Below are 10,761 nucleotides of genomic sequence, written 5' to 3' on the forward strand. Positions count from 1 at the left end.
GATCCTTTGGGTATTTTGACCGAAGCATGTCACAGACATGTCTTTAAGACACCTGGGAACTATTTTAATTTTGTGGAAAGGGGGCAGAATATGTCTCCTTTAAATCACAGCAGCACGTGGGTTTGTTTACTGTGTCATGAAACAAAATATCTGTCAGATCTTTTTTTAAATTAATTTCACACCCAAACTATGAATCAAACAACACAAATGTAGCCACATAAAACAAAGATACATTCATTCACATACATGAGTTGCACATACATACATACCCATGGGAAAAGAAAAAATATCTATGACTTACAGTACTAGTGAAGGCAAAATGTGTTTGCCCTTCATGCAGCAGGTCAACAAGATCCCCATCCAGGAGAGGCTGCCATCTCAGATCAGATTTAACTTCATGTAACTCAATTTATGTTATATATATAATATTTCTATGTTGAAATCACATTACAATAACACATTTGTGATTTTAATCCTGATGCAGTGATAGAAACATACAAAGAACAAGGTCAGACACTCGGTCCTACTGCAACAGGACATTTTCTGCCAAGGTTTCAACACTTTGGTTGTTTCAGGTTTGAGCCAGTTCCTCCATTTGTCCAAAACGCCGTGTGACACCTGGCTGCTTTCCGTCTCTAAGGTCACACATTGTCCTACAGTAAACCTTGAGTCTGGTGCCTCTGGTCTGAAGCAGGTTTAGCTCCGAGCTTTGTGGTGTTACCACCTGGACATTGACTAAACACGGGGCTGAAAGGAGCCAGTGTCGAATGGGGCAACAACAGTGAATAAGGAGTCTATAATATTTAGCAGATGCATTTAACCCCAAGGCAAGAACAGGTGCACGGTGAAAAATGTGTGTGTGAGTCAGGGCCAAGTTCTCCTCAGGGCTAAAGATCCAACTTACTGCTGACTTCTGACTTTCTTCTTACTTTTACTTTTAACTTTTAGAGGAATGTTGTTGAAAATATTAACGACCACCATCTTTCTTTATTTCTTTGGTTTAAAGAGCAAATGCAACATTTTGAGACGAGCTGTAGTTGCTTTATTCTTGTTTTAGGCCTTTTGTCGTTGGGGGACACTACAGATATCACCATGAAACTTCCCAAGTTTATCACTTACATTAAGACAAATATTTTTTATATTGCAAGTTTTGTCAAATATTGTGTTTAAATATGTAAATAAGGCAATCTAATGAAATGCGCTAATTAGCATACATTTCCAGAATCGAAATCTGAACAATGGATAAAGCCCCTTTCAAAATTCAAAATTGTTTTATTTTGCTGACAGTTAGAGAGAGTTAGTTAGAGTCCGAAGTTTTTACAGAGGGGATTTTAAATATCTCTTTTTATCACTCTGTAAATGAGACAATACTGTCACCAGCCCTAAAAAATCAAATTTCGACATGTTTTTAGGAATAAAATGTTGTATAAATCAGGCTGTGAATGATATATCAACACTCCCCTCTGTAAAAACTTCCAAAATATAGAAAGGGATCAAACTGGAAGGTTTGGTGTCTGTAAGTGCTGCTGAAGTGGAGATTTCTAACTCAGAGTCTGAGGAAAAACTCATTTTGAGAAAACGGCCTTTAAAGACTTGTACTGTAGAATTCCATAGATTGTTAATGTAAATTGTACTTTTACGATTGGTTGCAGATACAGAGGAACTGACAATTTTTGGAGCCTACATCATTGTTCAGGAGAGTGAGAGCTTGAATCGTTCAACCCTAGCTGCTATAATCGATTCTCGTGACATCTCGAGGAACCAACGAGTCCAAATGTTAGTGTGGAATAATCTGTAAGGACACAACAGGAGACATGTCTGTGTTTTAAAGAGCTTCTTGTGAGTTATGTCCTTTTGTCTGACTGAGCTTGTACAGGGAGTGATCCACAGTAAAAGAGCGCACAGAGCTATTATACATAGCTGCTTTAAATGTATAATAACCAGCTGTAATGTATTTAGGGCTGAATTATCCCTCCGTGTTCACAGAGCCACTGAGTCAGTCCAACAAATGACAGGGTGACGGTCTGACGGACAGAAAGCGAAAAAGAACGTCCCGAAGCTTTGAAGTGGCAGATTGCAACAAGTCCAAGACTTCGCTCTTTTCTAAATTTACCCGCTGAAGAACATTTTTAACCCGGCACGCGCCAGAGCCCTGACGAAGCATCCCGTTGGTTTTTTCGTTTCTATTTTCAGGGAACTTGAAGCATGAATGGACCCAGTGAGGCTGCTCCCAACAAGGATGATATTCATCCAGTGTAATTACACCCTAATTAAACAAGCAGTTTGTCGTCTTATTTTGGGAATGGCTGGCTAATGATTTACTTGTAGTCGTCGTACTCTCTTGAACCACCCAGGGTCGTTTGAGGTTTAATTTATATGATTACAGGTTCCTTTGATGCTGCACCAGTCATTATATCTGCAGACGGAAGCTGGAGCAGCAGCGCGGACGCACGATTCGGTTTGTTCTGATGTTTGACTGACGTGCGCTCTCCATATTTTAAAAACTCAACAAGAGGGTTGTTGAAACAAAGTTCGGTGTTTCTGAGCTCGTGCAGACACAAGAGCATGACATGGAGCTCGACATCGTCTCCCTCCCCTCCGTCTGAACAGCAGCAGCGCCGCCTGATTACAGTTATTTCTCCCCCGAGCTCCGAATCCCAGCATGCACCACAGCCTGGGAAGGTCACTAATTAGGCTTCGCAGGCCCCAACCCGCGCCATCTTTAGAGTGATGATGGAGAAGCATCAGGCTGTCATATAGACTCGACTGTATATACAAGAGGCAGATTTAGCTCCAGCTGGCCACAACACTGGATGTTTCCAGGAAAGATAAAAGAGACACAGAGTCGTCTTACAAACCGAGAATTATATATATATATATATACATCTTCGAATTTCAGTCGCATGACAATTAGAAACAAAAAGAAGCTGGAATCAGAGAATTAACTTTGATTGACAGTTAATGTTCTGTCTAGTTTTCAGCTCTTAGTCTGCAGACATCCAGGAAAAGGCAGAAATAAAAGAGTTGTGAGGCTGTTTCCACCTGCTGAGTGGAACAGGATGTTAAAACCATCATCGTCATCATATTTAAACCAGACAGTCAGTGGATCTTGTGATCGAACACCAGCCACGACATCCGACCCAGGATAACCAGGCCGCCATTTTGATCTAAACTACACATCCGTCCACAGATGTTGATATGAACATCAGCCGTGTTACTTAACTCAACACAATTTGAACAATGTGTGTGTGTGTGTTTCAGGTAAAGTCAACGTCAACGTGCAATGGGACGACAATCCTGCAAAAGCAGTCCAGCTGACAGCGGCGCCGGTGCGGATCGCCTTCGTCCTGGTCGTCCACGGCCGAGCCTCGCGCCAGTTCCAGCGTCTCTTCAAAGCCATTTACCACACGTCGCACTACTACTACATCCACGTAGACAAGGTGAGAGAGTTTACACAGATAAGTGATTGGAAGCAGTTGAAGCACTTTCACATCAAAGGATTGGGATTTCTTGGTTTCCCTCATCAAACTCATCAAATATACACAATCCAACAACTCCAAAACGCTCTGGTGGACAAGTTGTGACCTGCACATTCACCACGCTATGAGATAATAACAGAACGTTACCAGACAGAGTCGTTTTGGAGGTGAATTCATGCAAAACCATTGATGCGCATTCCCATCTGGGACAGTTTTCCAGCAAGCAGTCTCTGAATTTCCCTCTAAAACAACTCTGTCTGGTAACGTTCTGTTATTATCTCATAGCGTGGTGAATGTGCAGGTCACAACTTGTCCACCAGAGCGTTTTGGAGTTGTTGGATTGTGTATTTGATGAGTTTGATGAGGGAAACCAAGAAATCCCATTAGCCTCTGTAGCGTAGCTCTGAGCAGCTCACGGCTCTGCTCTGCCGTTCTAAAAATAGCTTGCACAGACAATTAAAGCTAATGAACCTACTGCTATGACTATAGGGATTATGGCAATGGGCCAATTTGCCAAAATGTTGAACTATCCCTTTAAAGATGATCCTTAGAAGTGAGTATTATTAACCTCTGTTACTGTTCTCTGTCGTCTTCTCAGAGGTCCAACTACCTCCACAGAGAAGTCCTGTCGCTGGCCAGCCGGTATCCAAACGTCCGGATCACTCCCTGGCGCATGGCGACCATCTGGGGCGGCGCCAGCCTGCTGACCATGTACCTGCGCAGCATGGAGGACCTCCTCAAGATGGCCGACTGGTCCTGGGACTTCTTCATCAACCTCAGCGCTGCCGACTACCCCATCAGGTGAGAGAACGTGACGATGCAACTTCTAATGTAAAGATGAATGTTGTTGAAAATGTTAACGACCACCGTCTTTCTTTATTTCTTTGGTTTAAAGAGCAAATGCAACATTTTGAGACAAACTTTAGTTGCTTTAATCTTTTTTAGGCCTTTTGTTGTTGGTCTTTAGGGGGGACACTACAGGTGAATAGAGTAAAATTTTAACTAACAGACATCACCATGAAAATTCCCAAGTTTATCACTTACATTAAGACAAATATTTTTTGTATTGCAAATTTTGTCAAATTTTATGTTTAAATACAGTATGTAAATGAGGCAATATCTAATGAAGTATGCGCTAATTATATTTCCAGAACCGAAATCTGAACAATGGATAAAGCTACTTTCAAAAGTCTTGTTTTAATTTCGTTGACATCTAGAAAGAGTTAGTTAGAGTCAGAGGTTTTTACAGAGGGGATTTTGGATATCTCTTTTTATCACTCTGTAAATGAGAAAATACTGGGACCAGCCCTTCAAAAATCAAATGTCTCCATGTTTTTAGGAATAAAATGTTGTATAAATCAGGCTGTGAATGATATATCAACAATCCCCTCTGTAAAAAACTTCAGAATACAGACAGGAATAAAACTGGAAGGTTTGGTGTCTGTAAGTGCTGCTGAAGTGGAGATTTCTAGCTCAGAGTCTGAGGAAAAATTCATTTTGAGAAAACGGCCTTTAAAGACTTGTACTGTAAAATTCCATAGATTGTTAATGTAAATCATACTTTTACGATTGGTTGCGGATACGGAGGAAATTACAATTTTTGGAGCCCAGATCATTGTTGAGGAGATAGAGACTTTACAATGATACCTGACCGGTGAATTTAGGAAAAATCTACCAACGAAAGAGACAAAATGAAGTAAAATAAACACTTTAATGTGGATTTTCTACCATTTCTTTCGACTTTTCCGAAAGAATACATGTTAAGGAAGAAAAAAAGCCCCAAATCCCAAAATTGATTGGTGCATGAAAAAACTGTCTCGCCTTAAACAAAGCAGCTGCACAGGAGCCGTTCATGAATTGAAGCCGTTTGTGCAAATGGTCTTTAAACTGAGCTTTTGTCTTCCATCCCTGAAGGTCTGGTTGTTCTCATTACGCAGCGCTGCAGGAGGTTTACAGATCATGTCAAGTTCCTGCCAAACCACACAGCGCATTGATCTGTTATTGGACTGTGTCGGTTAATGGCCACTAACCAGTGGCTCCGGTTTGTTTTAGGTCTTATGGATCAGGTTATTTGGCCAATAGACCACAGCTGCATTGACTCTGGATGCAGCGGGAGTCTATAGCTTCGACGCGGAGCTGTTTAATGACCGTCTTGGGGGTTTGAGGAGATCTTTATTGTTTGGGGGGGGGGGGGGAAGCGCTCGGCTGTGATCAGCGGAGATATCGACTGATGCTTCACTCTGTGGAGCTGCAGCAGCAGGAAGCAGAGAGAGGAAGAGCGAGGTTTGTGGTCACATTGGACCTGGTGCAACAAAACAGCCGAGTCAGGCCGGCTGCACAGTTCTGGCTTCAGGAGTGTGAGCTGGTTTTGACCACGGCGGAGTCCACCAAAACTCGGCCTGGAGTCGGTTTGGCCCGTTGAATATAACATGATTTTTTTTGGCCCGTTAAAAAACGACTCGTCCAAAAGATTCATTCATACTCATTCAGATCAACTCAGTCGCTGTAAAAACCTCCATCTTTATATCAAACTGCAGGAAACAGAAGTGAATCTTCTCGACAAAGATGCAAATTTAAAGTCGATTGGTTCACGTCACGGCTGATACCAGATCAGCGTCAAAAGGTCAAGCAGTTATCAGATTTGTTGCCAATAGATTTTCCATCAATTAATTGATTATTTCAGCCATGTGGTGTGTATAAATTTAATGCTGTGGGTTTGGTTTCGGCTTTAGAGCTGCGGTCAGTTAAACCATGTGTGACCTGCAGAGGTGAAACATGTCGCTGTCCACTGGGTTTAGTCACCGGCTCAAACTGGGACGACGTGTTTCCAACATGTGATGTTCGTTGTTGATCCCAACACTCAGAGAGTTGCTCTTAGTAACCTCGTCTCAAACAGTTTATCTGGACGCCAGAGTGTCTCCTCAACCACTCAAGTGTTTTCTTCATCTCCTCATAAGAATGGAAACACACACACACACACACACACACACACACAAACACACACACACAAACACACAGATCTGGTCTGTTCTCTCCTGTCCTCCCATCAAAGTGACCGTTTGAACACGCTCGCAGCTAAAATCCATAACGCAGCCACAGCATTAGCAGCACATCATCAATAGCTGTGACGTTATTAAGGCACATGCAGTGTGAGTCAATGGGACTGTGTGTGTGTGTGTGTGTGTGTGTGTGTGTGTGTGTGTGTGTGTGTGTGTGTGTGTGTGTGTGTGTGTTTGCAGTGAGAAGGTTGCATAAACTTTTTAAATGTCACACAGATTTCCATCTGGGTCACATGATGTGTCCTCGTACAGGATTTTAAAAGTAAACTGAGAATAAAATGTTTCAGCTGGAGCGACGTGTTTAGTTTAATAATGGGACTTTACATCTTTTTTTTTATTTTTTATTTATCATAGCACTAAAGACAAGAATAAGCTGACATTTTATTTTATGTTGCATATTATAGTGGATGCTGACTGTATCCTTGCTTTTGATTGGCTACTCATGCTGTGAGCTGTGAGCTTTACTGTTCTCAGTTTCCTCTCATTCTTACAATAAGAAGCAGGATAAAGTCTTATGGCTCATGCTCTTTTCTCTGTTCCTGTTCCTACTAGTTTGATGATCCAGGCCTGATCCCTGAGGCCTGACAGCAGAACTCACAGTATTGATTTTGGACTGTACTGACTATTGTTCCCAATTTTCAGCTAAGACAAAAAGAAAAAGAGACAGAAATCAAACTTGTATCTGGAAGCGAATGCGCTGACTGAGCTGTGGGTCAGTCAGTCCACACCTGGTTTAAAGCCTGCACACACACAGACAGACGTGTCATCCTGTGTGAAACGTGCGGCTTCCCACCGAACCGTGACGCTGCCTAGTGTGAAAGATCATAATTTGCAGAAAGAAATCCAAGATGAGAAACGTCTCATGTGACCAGTTGTGTATATAAAATATCTGCAAAAAAAATCCCACCAGCTTCGGTTTTACAGTTTGATTCGTGTCAGTAATTCGTGAACACAAATATGCCCTCGAACACACACACACGCACACACACACGCCTGTGGTTCGTCCGAACGACTGTAATCAAATGTAATCAAAGCGATGTGTCTGTCTGCCGATCCGTCTACTCATTAGGACGCGCACACAGCTTGTTGTACACACAGGGAGTGGCCGCGGCCGCCTCCTCAAGCTGGACTCGCTCCAACTTCCCTAGAAGGAAGATTGTTCTGCATTGTTTAAAAACCCAGACGTGTAAATGTTTAATTGCAACCTGTTTAAACACGAGTCCAGTAAAAAGAGAAAATTCTTCAAACACTGCTGAGAAAATCTATCAGGGTTATAAATCATGGGTCTGTTTTATGTTTTAATTTGAAGACTTTTTATTCTTCTTCTTATCAAACATGATGACGACGCATGAAGAGCTTTTAAAGAGCGACAACTGTCAGACGATCAAAAGTAAATCTCAGTCTCAGTAAGATGATGAGTAGTTGAGATTGGACTGCACGTCTGCCACTAAGTGTTATCATCAAATCAGACTCAGCAATGAATTATCTGCACAATACAATGAAGGTTTTCAGTCGTATGAGGTATTTAATTGTGCAGAATTAAACATGCAGCTTCCGTCTTTTGAATATGACAACTTCTTCTTCCACTTTAGTCGGTGCTGGGATGATGTTGTGTTATTTTTGCAGGTATGTGTGTCATAAACCAAAGTATTGGACGTGTTTTGATCTGGTGAAGTTGCAGTAAACAGTAAAACTATAGATGTCAACCTCATGGTGGTGCATCGTCTGGGGACCATGACCGTCTGTGACATCACACAGTGTTCACAGCCTGAAGCGTTTCTGTGGTTGTGTGAGCTGATGATTGACGGCTGCTGTCTCCCCCTCAGGACCAATGAGCAGCTGGTGGCGTTCCTGTCCAAGTACCGCGACATGAATTTCATCAAGTCTCACGGCAGAGACAACGCACGGTAAGAGAGTCATCGGCCCCCTGTGTCTCTTTATCACAGTCTCTCTCTCTCTCTGTGTGTTTGTGTTTTTGTTACAAACTGGACAAGGTGGGAAAACCTCTGCTTTAAAGGGATAGTTCAACATTTTGGAAAATTCTCCCATAGCCATAATCCCTATAGTCTTAGCAGTAGGTTCGTTACCTTTAATTGTCTATTTTTAGAACGGTGGAGCAGAGCTGTGAGCTGCTCAGAGCTAAGCTACGGAGGCTCATGGGATTTCTTGGTTTCCCTCATCAAACTCATCAAATACACAATCAAACAACTCCAAAACACTCTGGTGGACAAGTTGTGACCTGCACATTCACCACGCTATGAGATAATAACAGAACGTTACCAGACAGAGTTGTTTTAGAGGCAAATACAGAGTCTGCTTGCTGAAAAACTGTTCCTGACGGGAACGCGCATCAGCGGTTTTGCATGAATTTACCTCTAAAACGACTCTGTCTGGTAACGTTGTGTTATTATCTCATAGCGTGGTGAATGTGCAGGTCACAACTTGTCCACCAGAGCGTTTTGGAGTTGTTGGATTGTGTATTTGATGAGTTTGATCCAAGAAATCCCATGAGCCTCCGTAGCGTAGCTCTGAGCAGCTCACCGCTCTGCTCCGCCGTTCTAAAAATAGCTTGCACCGACAATTAAAGGTAACAAACCTACTGCTATAACTATAGGGATTATGGCAATGGGCCAATTTGCCAAAATGTTGAACTATCCCTTTAAAGGTGTGCAGTCTGTGGCTCTGACTTATGTACGAAATAATCTCTTACAACAGAACAACACAAAAACATGTTTTTGTTTTTAAACCAGGCCTACTACAGCTCTGTGCTCTTGGTCCATTTTGCCAAAATGTTGAACTATCCCTTTAAATGTCTTGTGATTTTCTTTTATAGATTCAAAACAATAGGAGAAATCATTAAAAAAAACTTCACATTCACATGACGAGTCCTTGTGCCAGGTTTTGGCCAAAATAAGATGACACATTCTCGGCTCGCATGATTTGAGGTTCACTTTTTTTTTTTTTTTGAACACAGTGACTTTTAAGTGGCTTGAAAAATGGTAATAAGACGTCTGAAGTCCCAAAGAGACATATACAGACATCCAACAACTGCATTTGGAACAAGCAGCTGTAAATTCACAGACGTCTCGGCCGCCGGACGTCCTCCACATGTCTGAGATCTGAGGCTTCTCACAACAACATCTGGCATCTAAACAAATATTCTTCCATCATTTCGGATCCTCGTGTATAAATTTTATTCGTCCAAAATGTGAAACTTGGTCTAGACACAAGTTTAGATGTTTCCGCCTTCGTCCTATAATAAAAGTAATGTAGGTTAAATACACAGTTCACCTCTACAGCATAGGGGCGTTTGATTCGTGTCTCACCTCGGCCCTGTCATCCCAGGTTCATCAGGAAACAGGGTCTGGACCGTCTCTTCTACGAGTGCGACACCCACATGTGGCGTCTCGGCGACCGCAAGATCCCTGAAGGCATCGCGGTGGACGGCGGCTCTGATTGGTTCCTGCTCAACCGGCCCTTCGTGGATTATGTGGTGAACTCCAGGGACGAGCTGGTCAGCAGCATGAAGCGCTTCTACGCCTACACACTGCTGCCTGCCGAGGTAACACACACACACACACACACACACACTTGGCACTGAAGTAACCTCTTCAAACTCCACGTACGAGTAGAAAGGCGGCGTCTCAGATTCAAAGAATACAAGCGTCATTTTTCACCATAATCTTTGCTTTGTTCTCTGGACTAAAATATCTTGACTTTTTTTTTCCTTAAAGCTTCATATTTTCTGCTTCTTCTGTGTTTTTGTTTGAAATGCTGAAGATCTTTTTGTTGTTTAAAGAATGAAAAACCATCTCGGTGTAGTTTTCCATCTCCTCTATAGAGCTCTACTAACGACAGGTCAGCGTCAGCCAATCAGAAGAGAGGAGGCTCTGAGCCTTACTAAATAGCTCGAAGAATTTGTGTTGATCCTTGTTTTAATTCATAAGTTCAACTCTAACCAACACTGGTTATTGAAATATGGTAATTGAAAAAAAGATTAAAGAGATAGTTCAACATTTTCAAATTCAAATTCAAATTCAAATTAGCCCATTGCCATAATCCCTATAGTCATAGCAGTAGGTTTGTTACCTTTAATTGTCGGTGCAAGCTATTTTTAGTATGGCGGAGCAGAGCCATGAGCTGACTCTGGGGAGGCTCATGGAATTTCTTGGTTTCCCTCATCAAACTTATCAAATACACAATCCAACAACTCCAAAATGCTC

General features: G+C 42.1%; 1 protein-coding gene across 1 annotated transcript in view; it reads left to right on the forward strand.

Moving 5' to 3' along the window:
- Nucleotides 1–10,761, forward strand: part of LOC146982486 (xylosyltransferase 1-like) — a 44,843-nt gene that overhangs the window by 13,646 nt on the left and 20,436 nt on the right. Inside the window, exons 3-6 of the mRNA XM_085783501.1 lie at nucleotides 3,262–3,440; nucleotides 4,078–4,280; nucleotides 8,365–8,445; nucleotides 9,884–10,100. Coding sequence (XP_085639627.1) covers nucleotides 3,262–3,440; nucleotides 4,078–4,280; nucleotides 8,365–8,445; nucleotides 9,884–10,100 — 680 coding nt within the window. The remainder of the gene's footprint in view (nucleotides 1–3,261; nucleotides 3,441–4,077; nucleotides 4,281–8,364; nucleotides 8,446–9,883; nucleotides 10,101–10,761) is intronic.

Source organism: Trachurus japonicus, chromosome 8 (assembly GCF_045865225.1).
Source record: "Trachurus japonicus isolate A0001 chromosome 8, Traja_1.0".
Classification (NCBI taxonomy): domain Eukaryota; kingdom Metazoa; phylum Chordata; class Actinopteri; order Carangiformes; family Carangidae; genus Trachurus; species Trachurus japonicus.